Genomic DNA, 27,684 nt, shown 5'->3' with positions numbered 1-27,684 from the left:
TTTTAGAAGCTGTCCAAAATTTCTCTTATATTTTATATAAAATTAAAACTCTGGTAGTTCAAATGCTTCAGCGATGAAATTTGGAAAGGTTACAACTTTAAATCTCTTCGTTATCTGTGGCAAATTCTAAATTTAAAGAACAAACGGAACACGTTTGAGAAATTTTCAGTTATATTGTGTGATTCATTAAATTTCCATTCGCAGTTGGCTTTGAGAACAAAATTCATGTCGTAACTAACACCATTACAGTAGTTTCGACTTAATATTTGCGAGATTTGCTAGTTATCGAACAAGAAGTCAACGCACGTCCAAAATACACGGCCTACCTAGAATGAAAATTTAATGAATCACACTAATGAATCACACGATAGAAGCTGCCAAAAATTTCCCACATTTTTTATAAAAATTTGAAACTCTGAAAATTTCCATGCTACAACAATGAAATTTGGTGGGGGTATAACTTTCGATATGTTCATTACATGCGCAAAATTTTAAATTTATAGAGCAAACCTAGCACATTTTAGATATTTTTAGTTTTAGGAGCTGCCCAAAACTTTTTACACTTTTTTTTAAATTGAAACTCTGGTAATTCTAATGCTACAGCGATGAAATTCTGGGAGGTAGCAACTTTTGATTTCTTTATTATTTGTGTTAAATTCCAAATTTATAGAGCAAACGTAGCAGTTTTTAGTAATTTTCAATTTTTGAAAGGGCCAAAAATATCCCATATTTTTTATAAAAAATTGAAACTCTGGAAGTTTTAATGCTACAGCAATGCAATTTGGTAAAGAAATAACATTTGATCTGTTCCTTATCTGTACTAAATTCTAAACTTATAGAGCAAACGTAGCAAATTTTAGAAGTTTTCACTTTTAGGAGCTGCAAAAATTGAAAGTCTTATTATAGTTTTAATGCTACATCGATAAATTAGAAGTTTAGAAGGTCACTTTTTAAAAGTTTATTTAATAGGAAAGTTTTTGCTCAGAAATGCACTGCAACGAATTCCGACAAAAAGGCAAAGACATGATTGACTACATTGCAAAATGTGATAAGAAATAAAGAGAACAAAGATATTGATCGCAATCTAAAGTTGGAGCCGCTGGCGCCATCACGTGAAATTGTCACGAATAAACAACTGATAACGGATTAGATATCTCTAGAAGTTCCTGAAAAATCACAAGGAGATAAGACGGTTCCATTTTAGTGTTTTATCAAAATAAGTATGGATATGTATTTCCAATTTTATTTAGGCATAAATAAGAAAATCCTAAACACATTTTATTACGAAAAAAAGAATCTTTAAAGCGTTAATGTTTTCTTACAATATTTATGAAAACAATTTTTGTAATACATTAAAGCGCAGTGATGTAAGAACACAAATTGATCGAAATTGATGAAATTAGTGTGAGAGCGGCGAAGAGTTCGCACCGCAGCCACAATGTCACATTTCTGTTCTTCAAGCATTTTTTCAACCAAATAGAAGAAACAAACCACAAGACTACTCGAGACAACACCATCGCTGGAAATAAAAATTGCCAGTTGAATAAGAAATGCAAAGAACAAACTTACTCGCAACACACAAGAAGAGGAAAATTTTGGACCTTTCCGTCTTTTCCTCCACAAATTGATTCCCAGATGTTGATAATCACGTCTGTGGATTCTGGAATCGCTTTGATTTTATGCCAGTTTCTGATATTGTACAGACTGATGTTCGAATGAAGTTTATCCTGCAAAATAACGTAAAATTTGTTTACTTCTTGGGGTTACTACCATTGAGTAGACTTGCAAGTGCACTTTCACGAAGAGGAGGTGGTTATCGAGACTTTTGAAATGAATGCTCTGCCCTTGTGTTCTTATCACGTCGTTTTCTAGCGTGGGGTAGAATTGCACGTCACCCTGAAATATTTTGTTTAGAAGGTTCTCGTGAAGTTAGTAAATTACCCTGTGTTGGGCACCCAGTTCGTGGACGTTAATGATGGTCTTAACATGATTCTGAAGAATCATCACCCAGAAATCTGACAGAGTACTGGCGAGTGGTTGTTGAGCCACAATGTAACTTTTATGTTGTTTATAGTTGTTCACAAACATTGCATGGATATAGTCAGGTTCTTTGTACTGTAGTGCAACCCTGCTATGTTCCACAGGTAACAATTTATCATCCGGGTACCGATTCCTTTTGCGGTTCTTCTTGCACACTTTATAAGGTGTTATAGCTTCGTACATCCAATCTGAATTTTCTAAATACTGAGACCACATGGTTTTGGTGGTATTCCCTTCAACTAGTCTGCTGAAGTAGGCTTCAAAATCGTGGTTAATTTCAATAGAACAGTTTTTGTAGGTAAGAAAATCAAAAATTATGAGATGCGCCAGTTGATATTGTCTCTACAAAACAGTTTAATTAAAGTTGGGCTTTATTTGAATGACGTACCAAGTTTGGTACTGTCCCTGCCCGACATTCCCTCATCTGAGTGACGATATCGTACAAAGGTGGCACATTTTTAATAGAGGAAGTACGTAGAGCAATATCGCACAGTACTATCGTGGCTGATCTTCCAATTCCAGCTCTGAAAAACTCGTTAATTTTAAACCACAAAAAACTCGAACTTACAAGCAGTGAAAAACTATCGGAGCTGAAATATGAGGAATTTCCAACAAGTGGTTTATAAACTGCAAAAAAATATGAGACGAAAGAACGTCCTGTGGCCACGAATTGAAGTGTAAATGATTCAACTGAAATTTCAATGTTACTACTCGTAGTTTCTCAAATAGACGTACATTTCGGTATTGTCCGAATCGTCGTATAGTTAATTGGCGGTGGGTGTAAAACTCGTAGCTCGTCACATCGTCAGTGTCGATTTCTATGTCACCAAATCTTTTAGTTTTGTTTTTATTGGGCCAGTAACAAAAGAACTTCTCATTCAGGTTGGTAATCATGACGATATATTCGACCCCTTCTTGCCAAATCATCTTACAGAAATCTTGAACAGTGTGCTCCAGAGGGTTTTGTGTTAGAATGTATTCTTTATCGCTGTTATATCCCTAGAATGAAACTGTTATTTTTAATTAACACTTTAAGGTAAGTTACTGTGACATAACTCGCGTTGATGTAGTCGGTAGAGTCTTGATCGGTTAAGCTTTTTTCGAGTTTGACTCGATTTTCGTCGTCTAAAAACAATTTTATAAGACAAATGTTAAATAAATAAAGAGAGAACGTACAGGGGCAAATATTGGGATATCTATTTTTCTCGACGTTCCCCGGTAGTTTTCCAACTTCTGCGTCTTTTAAGTATTCCATAGAAAGGCACTAAAATATCCCCTTAATTTATTTCTTTAGTTAAATTGACTTACTTTGAATTGTTTTTCAATGTCGTTGTGGGTCCTGTTTTCACCAAAAGAGTTCCGTACGTAATCGGCAAAGACTTCGGTTTTGATAGGAGTCCAGTCACAACACATTTCAGTTTCACCTTGTTTCTTCATGTCTAAAAGTTCTTTTATTTCGTCTAAAAATTTAATTTGAGTGGAGTAATGAGTGTGAGAGCTATTTGTGTTACCTGTTAGTATTCTTCTTTCTAATTTTACCTTTCGTATGTACAAGAACCCGAAAACAAACATGATAATTAACAGAACTATCGGAATAATACCGAATAAATAATATAATGAAGCCTTTTTCGTTACTGATGGTTCTAGTTCTTCTATCCCTGAAATATTTGATGGATATTTCATTAATTGTAGAGGTTGCGTTAAGTTTTTAAACACTTCTTCTGACACGAAGTCAATTTTTGTATTGTTTGCGTTTTCACAAGTCAAATTGTACGCTTCTATGTCTGACTGCTTGAGTTGCAAATATCGTTTATTATCTTCACATTTTCTGGATGATAAATAGCCGATATCACCGATGGCCCAAAACAGCGTGCTAGAATCGTTAGGATTCTGTTCTGTTGTGTTTGATGTTATAGATAAATTAAAACATGTTGATATGTTAGTCATTTTATTCAAATTTATTTTTATTGTTTTCCAATTACCAGTTCCCTAAAATGTTAAAATGTTAAAAATCTTGACGATTTTTTAAAGTTAAATTTTTATTAAATGAAATAAATTAATACGTACAAAGTTCTGAGGTACATGACGTTTACTTACGTTAAATTTTTCAGTGTGAGTGTTGTTTTCTGATTCAAATATTAAAGTTGTCAAACATTCTTGGCATGAAGCTAAATATATTTGAATACATCCTTCAACAACATCTGAACAGTTTTTTGAAGATTCGTAAATTTTTTCCCTCTCTTTTTTCTTGTCAGTGTAAAAATATGTGTCTAAAAAATAGTACATTATGTCATTAAGAGCAAAAATGAAGCTTTGTGTGCTGAGCCTGTCAAACGTAGTGAGGCAGACATTAAAAGGTGATTCACACAAGCCATTTTTGCTCTGAATGGCATATCGTCGGCTTAGGTTAAGTTGCTAAGTCCATTTTTGAACAAAATGTGTTTTTAATTTTATAAAAAAGATATCAAAATAGTACAGCGATGGATCCTTGCATGTGTTATTATTTCAGAATTAAGAAGGATTCTATTTTCATTGCCTAAATTTTCAAATCCCAGATTTTACGCCAAATATGTAAAGAATTAAGATTTCTCGACCTCGGTTAAAAAAAATCAAAATGGTTTTAGCAACTTAACGACCTAAGCCGACAATATACGATTTCTTGCAAACTATAGAAAATTACTTTATTTTACATTAAAAAAATTAAATTCATGTAGAATCATAGTGCAATGGAAACATTTTTATGGTTACGGTGGAGCCCAAGTATATAAAGTGCTGTATTCTGCTTAAGCATATAAAGGAATTTTTTACCTTGACAATTGAGCTAGATAATGTGTCAATTTTTTGACGTTTGAAAAAAGGTTCTTTATACTCTACAGTTCTCTATTTTTTAGATAAAACAAGAAATCATAACATTTATACTAAAAATATCAGAATACGGAAAGTAAAATAGTGTAAGTAGGAAGAGTATTACTTACAGTTGTGTAGTTTCCAAAAGCTCTTTTTGCTTGCAGTTTTAATAAAAAAGTCCGTGTTATTTTGTACATCAATAGGATTTGAACAATTATCCTTTGCAGAACCTGCACAATTAAAAAATCTGCTTTCTTTTAAAAGTAAATGGTGCCACTGAAACATGTATACTTAATAATTTGAAAACAGCAAAAATAAAATTTTTAACTCACTTGCTTTTCTTTAAAATCGTGACTGACGGTGTCACTAAAGTCATTATAAATTCTAACACTAAAGAAAAGAGATCTATTTTCTGAATTTTCTAATATTGACTCAAAAATCGAGTTCTCTTTATTATTAATAAAATATTCCCACCTTTCATCAAACACACCTTTGTTTAAACGTGTTCTATTTTGAATGGAGTTTGCTTTACTCCAATTAGAATTTGAATAAAAAAAAATGTTGAATTTTGTTGTTTTGCCCACTCTCAAATGTGCGGTTTCTAAAAGGAAAAGCTCCAGTGGTCAATGATCATATGAAATTGAATTACCTAGAAAAGCGCTATCTTTTCCTTCTTGATCAGCAGTCATAATACCAAAGTCATCTTTTGCTATACAAAACTTGATGGAATCGGTGTAATTTTGACAGAAAACGCTCGTAAATCCAAAGACAACTAATAACAGGATGTTCTTCATGATATGCCAATCAAGTTTCATTTACATAATTTTAAATAAGTTTACCTAAAAATTCACATTACAAATAATTGTAGATACAACTTCTTTATCAACAGACTTACATTCATATATGTGTAGAGTTAATAATTTATCGCGATGATAGGACAATTGAAAACCCTTATGATGGTAACTAAAGAAATTTAAGTTTATAGATTTGCATGCAAATAGTCAATGTAATCACTAAATAATTACTTTACTTATAACACCCTTTTTCATTTTGAGTGATGACTAGTTTATCTGGTGACACAATAAACAAGATAAGATAAAGTTACACATATCAATTTTCAATAAAAAAAATTAAGTGTCTATGCAAAAGTTAGTCATACTTTTATTTATTCAATTTATTTAGCAAAATTTGTTTTGGTGCATTGAAGCAAGTTTTTTTTGAAACAAAGTTTGTAACTCGTCTACTTATTTGAAATAAATAATAAAGGAAAAAAGCTCTCGTTTCAAGTTCCAGCGCAACATTGTATAGTTGTGGTCTTTACATTGCGCCATAAACTTGGTGTAATCAACAAGGAAGAATGAAGACACGTCCTTATAATGCATTCCCTAAAATAAAAATAAAACCCTTCTAAATTGTTTGTATAAAAATAACCGCCGCTTAATTGAGTCCTTTCAGATCATATCCATGCCAAGTCCACCCCTAAAAAAACAATTTTCTTCTTGGAGTTCTAAAAAAAGCAGAATCGCTTCCCAAATAAATTCTAATTATCTGAAGATGTACTCGTGAAATAAAATGGAATGTGTTTTATTTATATTTTTCGTCTCGTGAAGAAGAGTTCATCTAATGGCTTCCGAGTTGAAAAGAGATAAACCCACAACGCAGCATCAGTAATGACGTTATAGAAGAATTTAATAGAATGTCGAAGGCATGATATTGAGGTCGATCCAGTACCCTACTCGAGTGCGAAGGATGAATTCATCGGAATGCACCCCATTCCGAGCGACGCAAATGAAATTTAACCCTGTGCTTCCATTGATGTTTTTCTTTCCGCATTTAGCTTTTTTTACAAAAATATGGAAATAATTTAAAGCAATTTTATGGTTTTATTAAGAAAAAAAAGAGCATTTTCAGCAGAAACCCATAAAAAAATAAAACCCTGGAAATCCTTTAAATTTAATTTTAGAATCCGATAAAAATTAAGCTATTTCTATTGTTGTGAAAATGAGGTTCTTTTAAGTCGGTGATTGGAGTGAAATTCCTCCACGTTTTACGTCTGTGCGAAAAGTCAATTAGATGGAGAAGGTCTTTTGTAGTCGGGGATGCAAAATTATTGGGGAAAGAAGTCAGCGGTTTGGTGGAGGAATTATTCGCAGAGTTAAACGGTGACTTGCGGTGGTGAAACTTGTGGGTCGCGAGGAAAAGTGATACACGGAAGCAACAGGTAGGAACAATGTTGATTTTGTGGGAAATGCAACACATGTTTGCTCCAATGGAGTTTCCGGTCTTCTGAATTAAATAGATTTAATATTCATCGAATGCACCGAATTAATTAAATGATCTTGTTTGAACTGATCTTTTTTAATTGTTTATTCCACATATTAATGTCTTCGGTCTACCACCACTATTACGTTGAATGTTAAGTTTGTTGCCTAAATTCAACTACTGCTATCAAATTTTTCAACGTTGGCGTCTAGATTTGATTTTTTTTTTACTTATAAAATTATTTTTTATGCTACAGCAATGTAATTCGGGGAAGTTATTGCTTTTGATCTGCTCATCAACTGTGCCAATTTTCAAATTTATTAAACATGTGTAACACCCTTTAGAGTTTTTTATTTAAGGAATTACCAAAAATTTCTCACAATTTTTATAAATAATAGCAACTGTAGTAATTTTAATGTTGCAGCAATATAAATTAGGAAGGTTACAACTTTTGATCTCTTCATTATCTGTGCCAAATTCCAAATTTATAGAGCAAACGTAGTACACTTTAGAAATTTTTAGTTTTAGAAGCTGTTCAAGATTTTTCAGTTTTTTTTATAAAAATTTGAAACTCTGGTAGTTTTAATTTTATAGCGATGTAATTTGGTACACTAACAACTTTTAATCTGTTCATTAATTGTATTAAATTCCAAATTTATATAGCAAACGTAGTACATTTTAGAAATTTTCAGTTTTAGGAGCTGCCCAACATTTTAGAGTTTTTTTTAAATTGAAACTCTGGTAGTTCTAATACTGCAGCGATTAAGTTCGGGGAGGTTACAACTTTTGATTTCTACATTATCTGTGTCAAATTTCAAGCTTTAAGAACACACGTAGTATATTTTAGAAATTATTAGTTTTTGAAAGAGCCAAAAATTTCCCACATTTTTTATAAAAAAAATTGAAACTTTGGAAGTTTTAATGCTACAGCAATGAAATTTGGTGAGGGTATAACTTTTACTCCGTTCTTTATCTGTAAAAAAATCCAAATTTATAAAGCAAACGTACCACATTTTAGAAATTTTCAGTTTTAGAAGCTGTCCAAAATGTCTCTCATATTTTATATAAAAACTGAACTATGGTAGTTCTAATGCTACAGCGATGAAATTAGGAAAGGTTACAACTTTAAATCTCTTCGTTATCTGTGGCAAATTCTAAATTTAAAGAACAAACGGAACACGTTTGAGAAATTTTCAGTTATAGAAGCTGCCAAAAATTTCCCACATTTTTTATAAAAATTTGAAACTCTGGTTTCCATGCTACAACAATGAAATTTGGTGGGGGTATAACTTTTGATATGTTCATTACATGCGTCAAATTTAAAATTTAGAGAGCAAACCCAGCACATTTTAGAAATTTTTTGTTTTAGGAGCTGCCCAAAACATTTTACACTTTTTTTTTAAAATTGAAACTCTGGTAATTCTAATGCTACAGCGATGAAGTTCTGGGAGGTAGCAACTTTTGATTTCTTCATTATCTGTGTTAAATTCCAAATTTATAGAGCAAACGTAGCACTTTTTAGTAATTTTCAATTTTTGAAAGGGCCAAAAATATCCCATATTTTTTATAAAAAATTGAAACTCTGGAAGTTTAAATGCTACAGCAATGAAATTTGGTAAAGGTTTAACATTTGATCTGTTCCTTATCTGTACTAAATTCTAAATTTATAGAGCAAACGTACCAAATTTTAGAAGTTTTCACTTTTAGGAGCTGCAAAAATTGAAAGTCTTATTATAGTTTTAATGCTACATCGATAAATTAGAAGTTTGGAAGGTCACTTTTTAAAAGTTTCTTTAATAGGAAACTTTTTGCTCAGAAATGGACTGCAACGAATTCCGACAAAAAGGCAAAGACATGATTGACTACATTTGTAACTATAACGAAAATCTCCACACTCGCAGAGTAACTCCTAATATTGAACCCGGCTATCTCCGTAAACTCCTCCCCGAAGAAGCCCCCAACAACCCCGAAGACTGGGCCTCTATTATGGCCGATGTCGAGGCAAAAATCATGCCAGGAGTAACCCATTGGCAACATCCACGTTTTCATGCTTATTTCCCATCAGGAAACTCGTTTCCGTCGATTCTGGGAGACATGCTTTCAGGAGGGATCGGTTGCATTGGTTTTTCTTGGGTACTTGGACATTCACCACCATTATTTTTAGTAATAAAGTAATTCCAGGCGGCAAGTCCTGCGCTTACAGAACTCGAAACAATAGTTCTTGATTGGTTAGGTAAAGCGATAGGGTTACCAGACCAATTTTTAGCGTTTAAAGAAGGAAGTCGTGGTGGAGGCGTCATCCAGACTTCTGCAAGTGAATGCGTTTTGGTTTCGATGCTAGCAGCACGAGCTCAAGCGTTGAAGAGATTAAAACAACAGCATCCTTTCGTTGAAGAAGGATTGTTGTTGTCGAAACTTATGGCGTATTGTTCCAGAGAAGCACACTCTTGCGTGGAGAAAGCTGCAATGATTTGTTTCGTAAAGTTGAGGATTTTAGAACCGGACGAGAAGTCGTCGCTGAGAGGGTCCACTCTGATGATGGTACTAAACCTGACGAAACTCTTTTTTTCCAACCCTTAATTTTCAGGCAATGGAAGAGGACGAAACAATGGGTCTCATCCCGTTTTTCGTCTCCACAACCCTCGGCACGACTTCCTGTTGCTCCTTCGACAACCTCGGCGAAATCGGCCCAATCTGTCGCAAATTCCCATGCGTTTGGTTACACGTTGACGGTGCATATGCTGGGAACGCTTTTATTTGTCCCGAATTAAAATACCTCCTTTCTGGAATCGAATACGCCGATTCCTTCAATACCAACCCCAATAAATGGCTATTGACTAATTTTGATTGTTCAACAATGTGGGTACGTGACCGGATTCGACTAACATCCGCTTTAGTGGTTGATCCGCTTTATCTCCAACATGGATATTCAGATGCAACCATCGATTATAGACACTGGGGAGTCCCATTGAGCCGAAGATTCAGATCTCTGAAATTGTGGTTCGTACTGAGAAGCTACGGAATTTCCGGATTGCAGGGTTACATCAGACACCACATTAAACTCGCGAAGATATTTGAGTCGTTAGTGCTGCAGGATAAAAAATTCGAGATATGCAATGACGTCAAAGTAAAATCGAAGAGTTTTCATTACATAAATTGTTAATCTAATTCGTTGTAGTTGGGGTTAGTTTGTTTCAGATTGAAAGGCTCAGACAAACTTAATGAGAAGTTATTGATTAATATCAATGCTTCGGGGAAACTGCACATGGTACCTGCTAACGTGAATGATAAATATGTTATCCGGTTTTGCGTGGTTGCACAAAACGCCACCGAAGATGATATTGGTAAATTCATTTCTTCATTTACTGCTTAATCTTGCTTGTCTGTATTCAAAAAATTTCCAGATTATGCCTGGAAAGTTATTAAAGAATTTTCTGAAGAACTTCTAGATACTCAGGTTGAAAAAGAACAAGTAAGTTTTTTTATCATTAAACATTGAAGTCCAATTTCTCTCCGGTAAGCAATTTCACGTAATTGTTTACTTCTTTATTTGCTTTCAAAACGGCTACATTTATACACATTTAATGACGTAATTCCTATCACTTCTGCAATTAAGTTTATTTACTAGTAACTAATTTGGGTATTAGCTGTGTTAATTAAAAGCAAAGAACTTTCATTTTTGTTGTGCTATGAATAGCCGGGACCAAATTCGAACCCAAAAAGCAGAAAATCTGCGCTGGCGAATTGTACAAACAAACGTTAACAATGTCGCTTCCTTTTTTATTAATTGTAATAATAAACAAAGTGACAATAAACAGACCAAAAATGAAAAAAGTCAAAACGTTGATGAATCACAATCGAGCCTAGAACGCAATTCATGAAGTAATTTATATTTATAGCTGTCAGATTTCAACCGAAACACTTCAATTAATTAAGCTAGAAATTGCTGATCTCACAGAGTAAAAGCTACATTAGAAATGACAAATCCAAGCATCAACTGTGCCTGCTTTCTCGATTGAAATTATTCAAATTCATTCTCAAATATTTGGGTTGAAGGAATTGCAGGACGAGGTGTTTGAACTTTTGGAACGAAAAAAGAAAGAGACTCTGGCTCAGAAGAGATCGTTCTTCGTGCGTATGGTCAGTGATCCGAAGATATACAATCCATCGATAGCCAAATCTTTGCCTGCGACAAGAAGACATTTGACCGAAACTGCGGAATCGCCCGATGGCAATGTCACAGTTCAGCCGCCACTGTAATTATCAATAATTCGATTCTCGTTCGATTTTAATTATGTTTCCAGGAGCGCTTCTTGGATTAGTTGGCCTTTGGCATTTTTATTCCAAGGAATTGCTGAAGATGGAACCAGCAGCGACGTTCCCATTCGGTGAGACTTTATTAATATTCCCAAAACGTGCTCTTGCTCCAGAATTTTACTCGGAAATATTTTTACTAATTCCACGCAACGCGACTATAAACGAGAAAACGGTTTTTACTTATGAGTCCTTCAATTAGTTATGTGGCTGTATCAATATTTACCTTTCAGATTCCGTCATCTCGACACTAAAGTTCGCTTGAAGACCACTGGAAAAGCCACCAACGGTGGGCAATCACCGTCCCCAGAAGGGGAAAATAGTAAATCACCAAAACGCTCCCCGGTTCTAAATAGAAAATTGCTGTCTTCTCAAGTACATGAAAATCACTAAATGTAACGCTTTCCCCTTATAATTACAATAAATTAGGCTTGCAAAGTAATAAAATTGGCATTACTGGTTTTATTGAGTTCAAAAGTTGGTAGCAGCTACGAGCTAACTTAATTGATCGTAAATGCAGCTGGATTTTGTTGAGAAATATGGAAAAGTAAGTGCGTCATTGTTGATGAAAATCGGACGATAATTCGATATTAATTCAAGAAATTTATGGATTCATGAATGTGTGACGACAGATTTATTTCGTAATGAAAGTGGTACAGATGTGTGCCACAAACTTAAGTTAAATGAAATAAAAATGAAAAAATTAGTTCACACTTAATTATAAACATTGATAAAACGACAATAAATTTGTTTTTTGTTTGGTTTTAAGCATAGAGAACAATGAAGTCGTACGTTATAATTGTAAGCGGTTTGAAATAAATATCGCTAATTAATTTAGAGTTGGGCAAAGTCTAAACTCGCTTGTTATAACAAAAATTATCATAAAAAAGTTTGTTTACAAACTAAATGGAAACAAAAGAATTATTAGTATTAACGTTTGGTAAGGTAATTGATGTAATTTTTTCTTGTATTTTGCATAATGATGGTTGGTATGATGAATGGAAATTTAAAAAAGATCTTTAGTTTTTGGAAAAAAATCCAGTTTTTAAAATTTTCCGCATATTCTAGTTTTTGGATCCTCATAAAATTCCGTGGTCTTCGATCATTCTTCAATTTATTGTTGAATTCTCGGAAAATATGCAAGTACCAATAGAAGCTGCTTACCGTTAGGTGGGTTTTGAATGAGAAAGCGGTCTGTAGGTTGTGTACACAAAAGAAAGGGATGAATTGTAGTACCTGGTGAGTCAAAGTCAATTTGAGCGAAAGTACGAGACAAAAAGAAAACTTTCACCAAACATGGGACCAGTGGATTGGGGTGCTCTTATGTTGTTCTGTTGTTGGATTGGCCCCACAGGTGCTTGACTCAGATTGGGATCTGTCACCAATTTTAAGATCTGCATCGTGATTCACTTCAGCTGCTTCAACTCGTCCATTACGTAAAAATAAAATTTTGCGAGCTGTTCTCAGCAACGTAAAACACCAGGACACCACGCCTGCAAATTGTGTGTTTTCTGAGAATTCAGTGCATTAGCTAAGTGGTGATCCTCAAAGAAAATTGTTGGATCAAATCTTGGTGTTATTTTAATTTAATTAAATAGTTTAATCATCGCTCTGATGATGTAGCATTAGTATTCAGTGTTTGGAAATAAATTTTATTTTTGATAATAAGTGGCGATCAAAGTTTCTTTATTTTTTTTTTACATTTGCATAATTCTTGACATTCTTCTAATAAGTCCTGACAAATAATATTGATACATTAGATTATAACTTTAAATCTCTTCGTTATCTGTGGCAAATTCTAAATTTAAAGAACAAACGGAACACGTTTTAGAAATTTTTAGTTATAGAAGCTGCCAAAAATTTCCTACATTTTCTATAAAAATTTGAAACTCTGGGAGTTTCCATGCTACAACAATGAAATTCTTGACATTCTTCTAATAAGTCCTGACAAATAATATTGATACATCGAATAGGCGCAAATATATTTTTTCTCAGAAAGTCGGTTTTACCTTTCCTGTTGGTTAAATAGGTAATTTATTGCTCTTTTCTGGGAACGTTCTGACAAATTAGTAAACTGAAAAAAGTGTTAACATTATTAATCAATGGTTCTGTTAACTATGTAACAGATTTGTTGTCAAAAATGGTAACTGGTTCACTATATGAGTCACAACCAATAAAAATTTATAATTAATAAAAAATACCGTTTCTGGCCAAATGACTCGTCTAAGAAAAATTTATGTAAAATAATGCAAATTATGAAGTCTGTCTGTGCTAAAAATAAAATACAGTTAATAATTATAAGTTATTTATAACTTTCGAAAGACCACGGAAAACAATTTGGACAATAGCAAGCTCCACTTTGATTAATTAGCCAAATATTTGCAAAATGTTCCTATAAAAAGATGTGGAATCACTGCCCAAAAATTCAGTGCCTACCATTCTTCGACTCTCAATAAAACTCCTGACGTCATTCTTATATGCTGGAGAGTAAAATTATCTACTGAACAGAAGACTTTGATTAATAGGTCTTTATTTTAAGGCTGTTCACGCCCATGGATATAATTAAACGTGAAAAGAAGGAAATGATAAATCTGCTACAGGTTATTATGATGTAACAGAAAAAAGCAGCAGACAAAATACTTAGTCATTTGGTCTTGACATTGGCTCAAGTCCAGTTTCACAAGTAACGACATTCAATTGAATTGGTAAATTTCGACACGTGCTATCAAGGATATCGATTTCACGAACAGGAACTGATAAAGTCCGGTTGAAAAAAGGAACTGTTACATATTTTAGCGGTGCGCCTACTCAAGCGGATTTCAGTTAAAAACAAGAATTAACATATTGTTATCATAGTTTCCCTTTGTTATCACAATTTTCATCTCTCACTTTCTCGTTCGGTTAGACTTGACCCGAAACTAGTTTTCGTGTCCCTAAATTTTGTAATAAACCTTTCAGTTTCCCACGTGAAAAATTTTCGTGGACAGATCTTTTTGGGTGCTTACTCATCAAGTGTAGGTCTAATGACGTATACCTAAAATGTTTCATAGGTGAATTTTCAGTGTTTACAAAATTCTAAAACTGGAAACAGCAGGATAAATACACATTCAGACAATCACTAAATCGCCACTGTCAATCTCTGAAAAAGTCACAATTTATTGTTATTTTTATTAAGACGCACCATGAGAGTATAAATAGAAAGGTGAATAAATAGAGCAATTTCCGAAATTCTGTCATCAGCTTCCCTGGCGGTTTAAAAAAGTCAACATCATTTTTATGAACCTGTTCATTGACAGAAATAATGGAGGTAATGTTAAACGGAAATTTTACGATACGATGACAGTTTTCCATAACAAATTAAAAGTCGTGGTTTGAAAAATTGTAATAAAAATACCATCAAGGTCGTACGATTAAGAAAAACCGTCAACCATAAATCATGCTAGACAAATTTGGTTAATAAAATATAACTCAAAGTGCTTGTAAAACGATTCCCAGTATTTAGAAAATTTAGCGCCAAGTCTGTAAATACTCTTGCACTTTCACACTGTTAAATTTCTTGATTCACCATCGATTTCTGGGAAGAAATGGCGAATCGATTGGTCCAGACGTTGACCTGAGTAGGTCACTCCTGACTGAGATGTTGCCTTGAGAAATTCCGCGCAAATTTTGTTTAATTACCGTATTTTTTATATCAAAATAGCAGTGGCCTTCCGCGGTGGGCGTAGAAATAACAGGCTCGCATACTTTCCTTTATCCAGAGTATGATAGTACGTCAGATTTCGCTAGGTCCTGTTTCATCTCCCGGACGTCCGCAAAAAAGGATTTACCATTCACGTTAGAATAGTTTTCGACCCAGTAATTTACCAGATAATATCACCCGCGAACAAAAGGTTCTGCATCCGCAATGTCAATATGTTACAAATTACACAAAAATGACATTGCACTTATCTATTTCGTCATGCTTTTTAACAGATCCTGCAATTTCTAGTTCAATGACTTTCAAAAAGTGCCCGCTAATTTTTAATTACCGTTGCTTTTAAAATTGTTTCAACCACTTTCATCGGGATTTTTGGCACAGTTTGTCTTTTGTGTGCGCAAATTATTAAAATTGTTTTCTTTCTGATTGGAATCTTAATGGGTTCGTGAGATTTTTTAAAGAAACCGGTTGTCGGCTTTTTGAATGGCGAAGAAAAGCTGGGGAATCCACTGTTGATGATGTCATTTGATTGTGCTGTAAGATTTTGACGTAATTAGCACATTGCACACACTTTGTATGTTTCCGATGAAAATTCATTTTAACAGCAATCATTGTTCTCTGTGAAGTAAACTTTCCGTCAAAGAAATGTAAATAAAATCTAAAAGTTAACTAAACTAAACTTTTGGCAGGCGTTCGTTACAGATTTGTCACAAACGATTTGCGACTGTGGTTATTGTTAGATTTTATGATTATATTTTATGCAAATTTGAAACTAATTCGAGATTTTCCTTGAATTTGATATTTTATTACATGTTAATAAAAATAATACCAAATGGCAATGTTGTTATTTTGGAAAGATGACAGTGGTGCTGTAATCGCTATTTTTTATTTCATATTCATATTTTGACAATTATCTAAGCTGGCTCCACTAAATGACATTATAATTGAACTTAAAAATGTCTCAAAATTACTTAAAAACGACGATTTTGTGTGTTTAATTGTTTTTTAACCATCACTCTGTGATTAAAAAGCGGCTCAAACCAAATTAAACTAAATTCTTGTAACGTGGAAAATAATTCGAATTTGAATTGATCCAAAGTAGAAAAATTAATGAAATACAGCATCTGCTTTTAAGACTTTCGTAGAAAAAGATTAGAGAACTGAGATCTTTAGCATTGAAAGAATTTTTAGATTTAGAAAATTTTACAAAACTGGAGAGTCAAAATTTTATTTGATTAAAACAGATCCACCAAATTTGCAATTAAAAATTTCGTTCTCCCCCTTCATTCTCTGGATTTTTCTACATTTTTTTTACCTATTTAGTGAGATCAAAAAATGTAAAATAAATATGCAAGTCGCAAATTAAAATTAAGAAATTGGCGCATCCACCAATTTGACAATAATTTTAAAAATGTATTTTTTTCTATATTTTGTTTGTTTAGTTTATATGAATGAAATCTATATGAAAATAGGTTCCTGATAAAATAGGAATTTAGACATTTTCAAAATTGGAATATTACAGCAGTATTTTTTAATTTTTCTGGGGCAAAAGCTTAGAGATTGTGAAGTATTCATCATTTTAAATAAATTTTTCCACTCAAATTGTGATGACCTTTGAGTGTAAAGGAGATAAACACCGCTTCTATATAATAATTCATTGATTTATTTTAAATGAAACCTCAACAACAGACCTCAGAATGAATGGATTTTACCTTGAAATCCTGAGGAGAAATTCTAACTTTATCTTTATCTCGAATTTTTTCAAGAAATAAGTTTTGCACTTCAGTACCAATTATTCAAATTTTAATGAATTTCGATTGATTTGGTACACATTGCATAATCGTAAAATAATCCAAAATTTATTCCCAGTAAACTTCTTAATTATACGTCTCTCATGTTTATTATGTAAAGTACTCATCCATGTCTGCATAATAAAATCGCCAAAGAATTTTGTCTGGACTTAAAAGAGTGTTGGGTTTATCCATAATTTAGCAATTTCTGCAATAGAAAACTACGTAAATGCAGAAAGATTTTTTATGGACTATGGGAAAAACCTTCAATAAAGGTACTGTGAAGATTCTCGAGCGAGAAGATAAATTTTCCATAAAATAATTGACCTAACGTGTTACTCCAATTTAATTCAAATGAAAACCACAAACATCTCATAAAGTTCTTTTCTTAAAATAACATTGTGAGTTATTGAGTAAACTAAATAAAAAAAATTGTGTTAAATTATATAATGGAGGTAATAAATTAGCACCTGGTCAAATGAATGCATGATTTTTATCCTGTAAAAATAAAATTCCAAAATTTCCTTAACTATTGTGCAATAATATTTAATTCAGAAGTGATACAGCACTTTTAGATGAGCTGTGTTTACTCATAAATAATTACATGTTGCCAAGATAATGAGGATAATGACCATAAATGTGGCAATTTCAAGTAGCTAAATTTAAATTAAACTAAGTTTAGGTTGTACAAAAGTAGTAATCATAAATGAATCAGTTTTGTAAAATATTTAACGTAGAGAAGTGGAATCTAAAATGAACCTTGGAGTCAAGAAGAAGATGTAATAAATAATAATAATTAAAAATGTAGACAAGTGTCAACACATTTGCCAAAATTGCTTCTCTTTCCAATTTTCTATTTTCGCCTGCACCAACATCAGATTCGAATAAAATTCCTGAAAAATCCATTTAAAGTCAGCTCGGTAGCAAACGTAACTGTAGGAAGCACTTTATTACGTCTATTTAATGTAATCCTGCTTTTATTGTGAACGAAGCTTAAAATGGCATTTTATTGGCTTCGTTGCAGGTCCATAAACTATTGCAAAATTGAATTTCAGACAGTTTCTTAATATTGTTTGCTTGCGTACCACAATGTATGCTTTACGTCAATATTTAATTAATAAATTACATTCTAAAGTTTATTAAACAGTATCGTGTGCGACAGCATCTCTTCTTGATAATCAAAGAGACGGAACCAATCGACAATAGCTCATATAAAAAATAATTTACCGCGAACGGAAGCCAAGAGTGGGGAAGCCTTTTATAAAAGTGTAACACCTACTACCTAAGCGTGTAGTGATTGAACACTGGAGGAGTCTTGAGTGATACCACGCTAGTGAATAGTGAACAGTGCTACAAGATGGATGTCGAAGAGTTTAGAACTAGGGGCAAAGAAATGGTAGATTACATCTGCAAATACTTGTCCAATATCGAGTCGGAAAGAGTCCATCCAGATGTAGAAACTGGTTATCTTCGCAAACTTTTACCAAGTGAAGCTCCCCAAGAACCTGAAGACTGGGACAATATCATGTCCGATGTGGATAAGAAAATCATGCCTGGAATCACCCATTGGCAACATCCGAGGTTCCATGCGTACTTCCCTTCTGGAAATTCATTCCCTTCTATCCTCGGGGATATGTTATCTGACGCCATAGGATGCATCGGTTTCTCATGGGTGAGTTTCAACACTGTTATTATATAACGCAAAAAGACGTAGTATAAACAAATCATTATAACAAACAACTCAGAGTTTATTTTAAGTGTCAAAAAGAAATTTTCTCACGATGTTTCGGAAAGAAAATTCGCCTCCATTAATTTTATTTGTTTTCTGGAACGGAGAGTACCTAACTACGTTTATTTTAGAAACTGTTTTATTTCTTTCGTGTAAATGTTTTTCTAGAGTTAGCAAACACTTTTAAATTACACAAATTAGCAACGAGAATAATATGAGGGTCATAAGTGATTCATCAAATTTGTACTCTCACAATGCGGAAATTATTTTTAGGTCTAGCACGAGTTTTAAATAAACAAAACTCTGCGTTAATAAAAACTCGTGATCTTCCAGAAGTAGACTTTTCCAAAATCATCAAATGCACGTGCGTAATTCAATTGTGGGATTTTCTTTGTACTCAAAGGGTTTCTTTTAATCTAATCGAACAACTTTCACCGATTGACGCAAATCATTTTTCAGACTCTGATTGGATTAGTCTTAACCTTTCCAACGCTGCTAAATATATCGTCTAATTTAATTACAAGAGAAGAGATGTCGCAGATGGACCAAAATTAGAACGAATTAGAGCGCCTTGTCTCATTTTCGATGACACGCCACGTGCACCGTGTAATTATTAATTACAACCGGGATAATTACAAGTTACTTCTTTTTGCAAATAATATCCGGCGAACAATGTGATGTTACACCATCGGGAAATTAATTTGTTTGCTTGAAAACCACTTATTATTTTAAATTGGCATGAACAAAATGATTGCTCTGATATCTGAACGAAATTGCTTTCATTTTCGAAATTTCATTTCTTGTTTTGATTCCAGGCCGCCAGCCCCGCATGCACCGAACTCGAAACCATCGTCATGGACTGGTACGGCAAAGCCATCGGCCTTCCAAGCGATTTCATCACTTCTTCAGAAGGTAGCAAAGGCGGAGGAGTCATACAAACATCAGCCAGTGAATGCGTCTTAGTCTCCATGCTTGCAGCAAGAAACCAAGCAATAAAATATTTAAAAGCTGAGAACCCACAAACTGAAGACAGCGCATTCTTACCAAAATTAGTCGGTTACTGTTCGAAAGAAGCTCATTCTTGTGTGGAGAAAGCAGCAAAGATTCTCCTAGTCAAATTGCGGATTTTGGAGCCTGATGAGTCTGGAAGTCTTCGCGGTGACCGCTTAAGAGAAGAAATGGAGAAAGATAAAGAGAAAGGGTTGTTCCCGTTCTTCGTATCGAGCGTTTTGGGATCAACAGCGTCGTGTGCTTTTGATAATTTAGAAGAAATTGGACCTGTGTGTCAAGAGCAGGAGCGGTGTTGGCTGCATGTTGATGCTGCCTATGCTGGAAACGCGTTTATCTGTCCAGAATTGAAGTATCTAATGAAAGGGATTGATTACGCTGATTCCTTCAACACCAACCCGAATAAATGGTTGTTGGTAAATTTCGACTGTTCTTGTTTGTGGGTTCGTGACAGGATTCGCCTAACTCATGCGTTGGTCGTCGATCCTTTGTACCTCCAACATGCAAATGCAGATGAAGCCATAGATTACAGACACTGGGGAATCCCTCTGAGCCGAAGATTCCGGTCCTTAAAACTTTGGTTCGTTTTAAGAAAATACGGACTTAACGGTTTACGCTCTTACATTCGCAACCACATCAAACTCGCAAAATATTTCGAAAAACTCGTTTCTGAAGACATTTGTTTCGAAGTTGTTAACGACGTTAGACTAGGTTTAGTGTGTTTCCGTTTATTAGCAAGCGACAATGTAAACCAGAAATTATTGGCAGTAATTAACGCCTCGGGACGTCTCCACATGACACCATCGGTGGTAAAAAATAAGTACATTATAAGATTTTGTGTAAACTCAGAACATGCTGTGAAGGAAGACATTGATATTGCCTGGAGCATCATCAAAGAATATGCCTCTGATACCATGGCGACACCAACCAAAGAAAGACCTCCTCTCACAAGACAGAAATCCAAAAGATTTTCCTTTACCAGAAGCATTTCCAAAGAAATGTACAAGAGGACTTTGAGCAGATCAAATTTACTGGATGGTGCCACCCCGATCTTGGTGGCAGATTCAGATGAAGAAGATGTTGTGGTTGATGATACCACGATTTTACCAGATGAAGAAGATGATGTCTTCACGAAAGAATTTGTAGATGGGTTTAGGATAAATGATAAAGAAATTAAGTACAATGGTGTTAGTTAAGAAGACACTTTATAGACCAAATATTATAGAAGAACAGTATTATTAGTGTTATTAAATTGTAAGGTAGAGTTTACGCGATTTTCTACACTACTGTTATAAATATTTATCGTTCGTGGATCGTTCGATATTTTGTAGAATACTCAGTCTATTTATAAGGTTTGTAAACTATTTAATGATTTTTTTAAAGCACTATTTATATCAATAAACATAGAAGTAATTTTCATCTTGTCTTTTACTTGACTAGTGGTCCTAACTTGGAACTGCATTTTTCGTTTTTGGCCCACAACTTCTAAAATACTTAACTCGTGGAGGTTAAATTTGACTCACTTATAGATTTTGAGTAGTTCTTTCGATTGACATAGGATTCAATCAGAGTTGAGGACGTTTTCGCATTGAAAAAAAAACTTGAAAATGAGGTTCTTAAAAAACTAAATAAAAAAATCTCAACAAAATTTTGTTCTGAGAATACCCGATTCCCAATTAGCAGTTCATGACTCATTTTTGTTTGTGTAATAACAAATTAATTCAATAACTAATGATTTCTATTGACAAACAACGTTTTTGTTGATATTATCGATTTCCACATCATAACAAGATAAGTACACAACAAAAAAAGAATTCCGGACTTTCTTTGTCATCTTATTTTTAGCATTTCACCTTCACTTACTTTATTTTTTAATTTTTATTCAAACGTTTTTATACCGCCAAAATTCAAACAGTTAGCGCCACGATACCAACTTAACTACACGAAACTCCCCAGTCAGCTGTCAAAAGACAGCACGTTTTTATTATAACCTTCAAGTTAGAACATGTTTCGCTTGCACAACATTGCAGCGAATTTGAAATTGTATCGATTTTCTCGTTAAGTTTATTGTCATTTATTGTGACTCTTCCAAAGAAGACAGTTCCACGTTCATCATGTCGATATTTGGGGGCCCCGCAAAGTCGTCGACCCCCTCGTCGATTCTCAAGAAGGCTCCTAGTATAAAAAGTACTCTAAATCGCTCGATTAAATATAATACTCCCAGTAAAGTTCGTTTTACGCTGCCGCATTCAAAGAAGGTACAAAACATACTGAAGGATTATGTTAAGAAGAATAATGTGAAGGAATATGAGAATTTGGTTTGTTTGATAAGAGACTCTGAGTTGTTTGATGATGATATATCGTCATTGCTCGATGAAGCAACTGCTTGTATTTCCATAATGAAGGAAGAACTAAGGTTGTTTGTGGAGGCTATACTTTCTATAAATTGGGTAGAAAGGAGTGATAATGTAGTGAAGCAGTATCAGTCATTTATTGCAAATTTAATATCGGCGCATAATTACCACGCGGAGTGTGTTATAGGAAAATTAGTGTCTTTGTTTATACCTGGTGAGTGAGAAAAGTGTCAGTTTTAGTGGTAACATTGAATTGTAGCCCCCACTGAGCCTGAATGGGAAAATGGACGACCAAACCAAACAGATTACAAAAAGTGTCAACATATTCATTCACTTCTGATTGAGCTTCTCAGGGCTGTGCCTTTGTAAGCATCAACTTTAATTCTTATCAAGATTTGTACAACGTTTTTTGTAGGTGTAACCAACTGTTGATACATTCCCTCATAGATCAGTTCCCATTTATGAACAAGACCACTCACATCCATGAATATTACATACAGAACCTTCTGTGGGTTGTTCACTACCAGCCCTTGCTGAGACCTCAAATTCTTCACTTAATTTTTTCAAAGTATGTTTACAACATTAATGTTGTACGATTCCCAATTCTTTTTTTTTTCTAGATTAATTATGATGGACGTGAGCGCCCCCCGCGAAGAAGTTCTTAAATTAGACAACGACGAAGACATATTCATGATGGATGATGACTCAAAAACCCAAGCAACCCTAAACCTGGAGTGTGTGCACGCAATTTCCCACACCCTCGACGTCTGTCTTGACAAAATCTTCAACTATGTGTATTCAGAATGTCATGAAAGTGGAAGCATCGAATTGAATTGGTCCAAGACCAAACTGTTGTATCAAGATATATTAACAACTTTTGATACCGTCATTCTGCCCACTCATAATACTCATCATGTTCAATTTGTTATGTTTGTACTGTGTTCGTTTAAAACGACACTAACTGAGGGTTTTTTCAATTACCTGTGGAAAAAAGTCTGTGATCCTAACGTACCGTCAGTTTTACGCCAAGCTGCGATAAATTATGTCGTCAGTTTCATGGCGAGGGCGACATTTGTGCCGTTATCGTAAGTCATTAACGTTAGGCTCCCGAGATGGAGGTCAAAAGCATCAAATTCAATTCTTTGCTTGTAGGATGGTGAAAGGAACGTTGCAACAAATGGCTGATTGGATCCATTCATACATAGCCACACAGGATGGCTTAGAGTGTGTTAATTCAGATTTAAGAGTGCATGTAGTTTTTTACACAGTGTGTCAAGCGTTGTTTTATATAGTTGCGTTTCGACACAAAGATTTAGTAAATACTAAAAAAAGTAAGTTGGTTTGTAATCGTAGGGATGATAATATAATTTTTTTTCCAGATGTCGTCTTTTTAGAAAGTTTAAATTTATCTAAAATTGTAACAAGCAGGTTGAATCCATTAAGGGTGTGTCAACCGGCAGTCGCCCAAAACTTCGCGGCGATCACTAGAAAGTATCAATTAGCTTATTGTTATTCTGTAATTGAACACAATTCAAGGAATAACTTGCCCACTGTTTATCGAGACGAAAAGGGCTATATCACTATATCTAGTAATATTTTAGAAGCGTTTTATCCCTTTGACCCTTACGTTTTACCAAGGTAAGTTCCACGCTTCTGGGGTTAACAGTTTGACGTTGTTTTTACAGGTCTGGTGCTAAAGTTCAGCCTTACTATCGCAATTATACTGAAGTTAGTTTAGATACGAACGACGTCGATGTGAAGGAAGGTGGAGACGCCGATGATTTCTTAGAACATGAAGCTTTTAGTTCAAAATCGCAAAAGTTTTCTTATGGGACTTCTCCTGGGTTCAAGTTCAAGGGTTGAGTTCTATTTTTAACCCGTTGTGATACTTTTGTATAAAGAATGCTGCAATTTATTTATTGAAGAGAATTTAGAGCATTTCTGGTAAATATATATTTGTTATGAACATTTTATTTTTATCTTGTGTGGTCATCAAACATCCTCTTCGAAATAAAAACTGTTCTAGTTTCTTGTTGCGTAATATACTGTAAAAACTGGGAAAGGTGTGATAAAAATGCGGCGTTTTGAGTTGGAGACCGTGGGCGCAACTTCAAAATATGATTATTTATTTTAAATACCGTTATAAACATGAATATATTATAAATATAACAAAAAATCATAATTAAATAGTGTTTTTCCACTTAAGGAGGCACATTTATACAAATGAATTTTCCTAAAAATTTCACATAAAATCTCAACGTTATTTAGACTGTGCTGCTTCAAGCTCTTGTTCAACAATTTTTCTATACTCATCAAAGCCTTCTATACTTCTCACAGAGCCATTAGCACAGACCCACAACTCTTTACAGACTCTTCGGATAAGTCGCTCGTCGTGCGAAACTAAAATAACACCTCCCTAAAAAAATTAATTAAAAAAGGACTTTTTAGTAAACACAAATTACTGTATATTTGGTGATAGCATTGCCGAGTGCCTCAATAGTCTCTATATCTAAATGATTCGTGGGTTCATCAAGAACTAAGAAATTCGGTTGTCCCATGCACATTCGGGCAAAAGCAACTCGGGATTTTTGCCCCCCTGACAAACTAGCGACTGTTTGTAAAGCGAGATCTCCTGAGACTCCAAAACTTCCAAGTTGTCGTCTGTATTCCTCAATTGGTTTCCCTAAGTAACAAAGTAAATGCAATTGGAAAGTAAGTTCAGTGAAATACCTGGAAAAGCACTTTGAATGAGTTCCACTGAATTTACATTCATGTCAAGTTGGTCCACGTGGTGCTGACTAAAGTAGCCAAATTTGAGATTTCGATGGACGTTTCGCATGCCGGAGGAGGGTGACAAAATACCCATTATGATTTTTAGAAGGGTGGTTTTGCCCGCTCCGTTGTCGCCCACCTAGAAAAAAAATCGACCCTGTTTGTTTATTTATAATCAAATTAGTTCAATCAGTAGTAAAAAACGGACGATGTAAAAATGTTGTCAATGTCTTGGGGTAAAAAACTAAACATTGTGATGTAACTGTTCTGCTGTTTTTTGCTCAAAAATTTGTTTGATTTGACGATAATACCGAAGTATTTGTTTTTTCTCCCATTACGAACAAGTTGTGATTATTTGAAGAAATATTTGGTTTTATAGCGCCCATAAAACTTATCGTTGACTTCTCTAATATCATAAAATTGATACTTTTCGCAATATTGCTCTCAATAGAGGAGTTATTTTTCAAAACTTAATAAATCCAATTTTGACTGACAGTGGGTTTGATGTACATTTCAGATTATTTTGGGTAAATCTAACAATGTGTATATTTTATTAAGGTGAAAAACCTCATGCTAAAACATCGTGTTACCTTCTTATGCCAAAATAGTTGAAGAAAATTTCAAGAAAATTGAACAAATTATCGTTTTCTCTAAATCCTTGTAAACATTTATCAAACGGAATTAATGAGTTTTGAAAAATAACTTCTCAATTAGCACTGGCTGATATCGAAAACAAGAAAGTAAGTTTAGAAACAAGACGCGAGCGCAGCGAGCGTGTCTTCGACCAAATCGTGCATTAATGAGTCGACTAAGAAACGACTGTCGAAGATAACAATCAAACTGAAACTTACGATGCAGATTCGCGAGTCCATCGTAGCCCCAAGGTTGACATTACTAAAAATGACGTTATTTTTCACATATTCGAACGTGACATCATTCAACTGCAAAATTGGCGGTGAAAGAGGCTCAGTATCCGGGAACTTGAGCACCACATTAACTTCTTTCTCCACAGGTTTCAGTTCGGGTCTGAAAAATTGAGTAATAAAACCACCCCTTGGTTATTTACGCCTTACAATTTCTCCAACATCTTGATCTTTGACTGTACTGAAGCAGCGCGATTCGCATTATACCTAAATCTATCAATAAACTCTTGCACGTGTTGGCGGTGTTGCATTTGAGCGTCGTATTCTCGCTGTTGGTTCTTTAACTTCTCTGTCTTTGTTTTCTCGAATTGTTCGTAATTACCTCTATAAATTAGTGTTAAGATGGTGACAATTAAAAACGAAATTACCTATAAGCATCGATTCTTTGAGTATGAAGATGGAGGATATCCGTTGGCACAGTGTCTAAAAAGTTGCGGTCGTGCGACACTACAAGTAGCGTTGTCGGCCAGTTCTGCAAATAGTTCTCTAACCAAATTATAGCTTTAATATCCAACATGTTCGTGGGTTCGTCGAGTAACAACAAATCAGGTCTCGAAAACAGCGCTCTGGCTAGAGCCAGTCTCATTCTCCACCCTCCTGAGAACGTTTTCGTTTCTCTTTGTTGCATGTCGGTTGTGAAACCTAAACCATTGAGAATAATTGAAGCTTTAGCAGGAGCTTTATCCGATTCTATATTTTGCAACTGAGCATAGATTTCAGTCAACTGGTTTGATAACTCTGGATCATTAGAACCTGAGTTAATCGCAACGCTGATTTCTTTCTCTTTTTGGAGGAGATTCTCCCGGACCGTATCACACTGAAGAACGCTTTCTATAGCTAAAGTTTCGTCGCCTATGACTTCTTGTTCCACGTGAAGAATTGATATGTGTGATGGTATCCTGAGCTGACCATTAGAAATCATACGGAGAAGAGTTGATTTGCCTAAACCATTACGTCCTACTAGACCGTAACGACGACCGCAGGCTAGAATGAGGTCTGCGCCTTGAAGTAAAACCCTGAAAAATCGGGATAATGACGATTTTTACGAGAGGGTTGAATTACCGGTCCCCGTAGGCTACATCAAAGTTTTCTATTCTGATGTCTTGGGTTCTGTTGTTGCCTTTGGCTTCCATTTTGCTCTCTTTTTTACTGGTAACTTGTGAGGCGGTGGCGGATTCTAACTTCACAGGCGCTACAGTTTTTACATCTTTGGATCTTTTTTCTTGTTTTTCTTGTAGTTTCGCCTCTGCCTTCTCTAGTTTCTTAGCATCTACTTTCTACAACTGAGTTTCAAACAACGAACGAGAGAAAAGAAGAATTACCAATGTGTCGTCTCTCTGCATCACCCAAATACTTTTTATATCATCAACATTATTCTCCAAATTTGCAGCCATTGTAGCGAGATGAATGGGAGCGTTTAATACTTTCGTAGGCCCGTTCTTTGTAGAACTACCCTTATTCGGCCGCATCATATTCAACAATTCATTACAAATGTTCCTAAAGAGTGTCCACATTGTCTTACATTGCACAATTTAATGACATCTTACCTGATGTCTTCTTCAGTTTTATCACTTGAAACTTCTTGTAATACTTCACCGATAGCTTCATACACTTCTTCGCTGTCTTGAAAATCATCAGCGCCGTTTTCTAACACGCCTACAAGAAATTTTTTTAGAAAAACTGTCGGATTTTTGGGGTGAGAGGTTACAACCTTCGACGTAATGTTTTAAGTCTTCGTCTATTAAGGGAAAAACGGTTTTTATGTACTCACTACACGTAGTCATCGTGGATGTTACACTATTAGTAAAAGGGACAAAAAACGGATTTTTAAATGATTTAACCTACAAATTTGTCGCAAAGATGACTTTTGCGATGACACTTGCGCGTGTGGCTGGCGATACTAGCGAAACTGAGCAAGACGGAAGGATAGGAACTAAGACGGAAAAAA

At 34.5% G+C, this 27,684-nt stretch overlaps 5 protein-coding genes across 6 annotated transcripts; 3 read left to right on the top strand and 2 right to left on the bottom strand.

Moving 5' to 3' along the window:
• Window positions 1-1,225: 1,225 nt before the first annotated feature.
• LOC148168309 (tyrosine-protein phosphatase 69D-like) lies at window positions 1,226-5,948 on the bottom strand. 2 transcript variants are annotated; one of them, XM_088045767.1, is made up of 17 exons: window positions 5,913-5,929; window positions 5,783-5,850; window positions 5,537-5,726; window positions 5,220-5,488; window positions 5,016-5,163; window positions 4,138-4,310; window positions 3,552-4,029; window positions 3,349-3,500; window positions 3,217-3,304; window positions 3,086-3,165; window positions 2,776-3,039; window positions 2,609-2,730; window positions 2,429-2,564; window positions 1,942-2,382; window positions 1,771-1,896; window positions 1,570-1,727; window positions 1,226-1,519 (listed from the first exon to the last, which is right to left on the bottom strand). In XM_088045767.1, exons 3-17 carry the CDS (start codon window positions 5,700-5,702, stop codon window positions 1,300-1,302), a joined length of 3,021 nt encoding a protein of 1,006 aa, XP_087901893.1. In that variant the 5' UTR covers window positions 5,703-5,726; window positions 5,783-5,850; window positions 5,913-5,929; the 3' UTR covers window positions 1,226-1,299. The 2 variants fall into 2 exon arrangements, with proteins under 2 accessions (XP_087901893.1, XP_087901891.1); XM_088045765.1 differs by having other exon boundaries at window positions 5,783-5,948.
• A 1,056-nt stretch (window positions 5,949-7,004) lies between these two features.
• Window positions 7,005-11,909, top strand: LOC148168308 (aromatic-L-amino-acid decarboxylase-like). Its single transcript, XM_088045076.1, has 9 exons — window positions 7,005-7,108; window positions 8,966-9,282; window positions 9,331-9,690; window positions 9,737-10,276; window positions 10,328-10,493; window positions 10,554-10,621; window positions 11,206-11,405; window positions 11,454-11,537; window positions 11,697-11,909. Exons 2-9 carry the CDS (start codon window positions 8,968-8,970, stop codon window positions 11,854-11,856), a joined length of 1,893 nt encoding a protein of 630 aa, XP_087901202.1. The 5' UTR covers window positions 7,005-7,108; window positions 8,966-8,967; the 3' UTR covers window positions 11,857-11,909.
• A 6,266-nt stretch (window positions 11,910-18,175) lies between these two features.
• LOC148168307 (aromatic-L-amino-acid decarboxylase-like) lies at window positions 18,176-21,106 on the top strand. The gene is made up of 2 exons (XM_088046336.1): window positions 18,176-18,622; window positions 19,495-21,106. Exons 1-2 carry the CDS (start codon window positions 18,308-18,310, stop codon window positions 20,881-20,883), a joined length of 1,704 nt encoding a protein of 567 aa, XP_087902462.1. The 5' UTR covers window positions 18,176-18,307; the 3' UTR covers window positions 20,884-21,106.
• A 523-nt stretch (window positions 21,107-21,629) lies between these two features.
• On the top strand, window positions 21,630-24,007 carry Tif-IA (RNA polymerase I-specific transcription initiation factor RRN3 homolog Tif-IA). Its single transcript, XM_088045596.1, has 7 exons — window positions 21,630-22,255; window positions 22,301-22,406; window positions 22,457-22,609; window positions 22,662-23,126; window positions 23,194-23,372; window positions 23,421-23,679; window positions 23,727-24,007. Exons 1-7 carry the CDS (start codon window positions 21,802-21,804, stop codon window positions 23,902-23,904), a joined length of 1,794 nt encoding a protein of 597 aa, XP_087901722.1. The 5' UTR covers window positions 21,630-21,801; the 3' UTR covers window positions 23,905-24,007.
• A 116-nt stretch (window positions 24,008-24,123) lies between these two features.
• LOC148168305 (ATP-binding cassette sub-family F member 3) lies at window positions 24,124-27,641 on the bottom strand. The gene is made up of 10 exons (XM_088045595.1): window positions 27,448-27,641; window positions 27,284-27,392; window positions 27,059-27,233; window positions 26,799-27,013; window positions 26,105-26,752; window positions 25,887-26,060; window positions 25,665-25,839; window positions 24,772-24,952; window positions 24,504-24,724; window positions 24,124-24,457 (listed from the first exon to the last, which is right to left on the bottom strand). The coding sequence occupies exons 1-10, from the start codon at window positions 27,518-27,520 to the stop codon at window positions 24,302-24,304; spliced, it is 2,127 nt and encodes a 708-aa protein (XP_087901721.1). The 5' UTR covers window positions 27,521-27,641; the 3' UTR covers window positions 24,124-24,301.
• Between the last annotated feature and the right edge of the window lie 43 nt (window positions 27,642-27,684).

This window comes from Gnatocerus cornutus, chromosome 9 (genome assembly GCF_029298725.1).
Source record: "Gnatocerus cornutus isolate USDA-ARS CGAHR chromosome 9, icGnaCorn1.1, whole genome shotgun sequence".
NCBI lineage: Eukaryota > Metazoa > Arthropoda > Insecta > Coleoptera > Tenebrionidae > Gnatocerus > Gnatocerus cornutus.
The sequence above is the reverse complement of the archived record's forward strand: the minus strand, read 5'-3'. Positions and strand labels throughout refer to the sequence as shown.

Coding starts and splice junctions, on each gene's coding strand:
- LOC148168309 (XM_088045765.1), bottom strand. CDS start 5,702: ATGAAACTTGATTGGCATATCATGAAGAACATCCTGTTATTAGTTGTC. Junction 4,030..4,137: donor CTCACACTGAAAAATTTAAC/GTAAGTAAACGT, acceptor TTAACATTTTAG/GGAACTGGTAATTGGAAAAC. Junction 1,520..1,569: donor CCTCTTCTTGTGTGTTGCGA/GTAAGTTTGTTC, acceptor TTTTATTTCCAG/CGATGGTGTTGTCTCGAGTA.
- LOC148168308 (XM_088045076.1), top strand. CDS start 8,968: ATGGACTGCAACGAATTCCGACAAAAAGGCAAAGACATGATTGACTAC. Junction 10,494..10,553: donor CGCCACCGAAGATGATATTG/GTAAATTCATTT, acceptor AAAAATTTCCAG/ATTATGCCTGGAAAGTTATT. Junction 10,622..11,205: donor CTCAGGTTGAAAAAGAACAA/GTAAGTTTTTTT, acceptor TTTGGGTTGAAG/GAATTGCAGGACGAGGTGTT.
- LOC148168307 (XM_088046336.1), top strand. CDS start 18,308: ATGGATGTCGAAGAGTTTAGAACTAGGGGCAAAGAAATGGTAGATTAC. Junction 18,623..19,494: donor GATGCATCGGTTTCTCATGG/GTGAGTTTCAAC, acceptor TTTTGATTCCAG/GCCGCCAGCCCCGCATGCAC.
- Tif-IA (XM_088045596.1), top strand. CDS start 21,802: ATGTCGATATTTGGGGGCCCCGCAAAGTCGTCGACCCCCTCGTCGATT. Junction 22,407..22,456: donor CTTCTCAGGGCTGTGCCTTT/GTAAGCATCAAC, acceptor CGTTTTTTGTAG/GTGTAACCAACTGTTGATAC. Junction 23,680..23,726: donor GACCCTTACGTTTTACCAAG/GTAAGTTCCACG, acceptor TTGTTTTTACAG/GTCTGGTGCTAAAGTTCAGC.
- LOC148168305 (XM_088045595.1), bottom strand. CDS start 27,520: ATGACTACGTGTAGTGAGTACATAAAAACCGTTTTTCCCTTAATAGAC. Junction 25,840..25,886: donor ATCAAGATGTTGGAGAAATT/GTAAGGCGTAAA, acceptor TCAATTTTTCAG/ACCCGAACTGAAACCTGTGG. Junction 24,725..24,771: donor CATTCAAAGTGCTTTTCCAG/GTATTTCACTGA, acceptor TTTGTTACTTAG/GGAAACCAATTGAGGAATAC.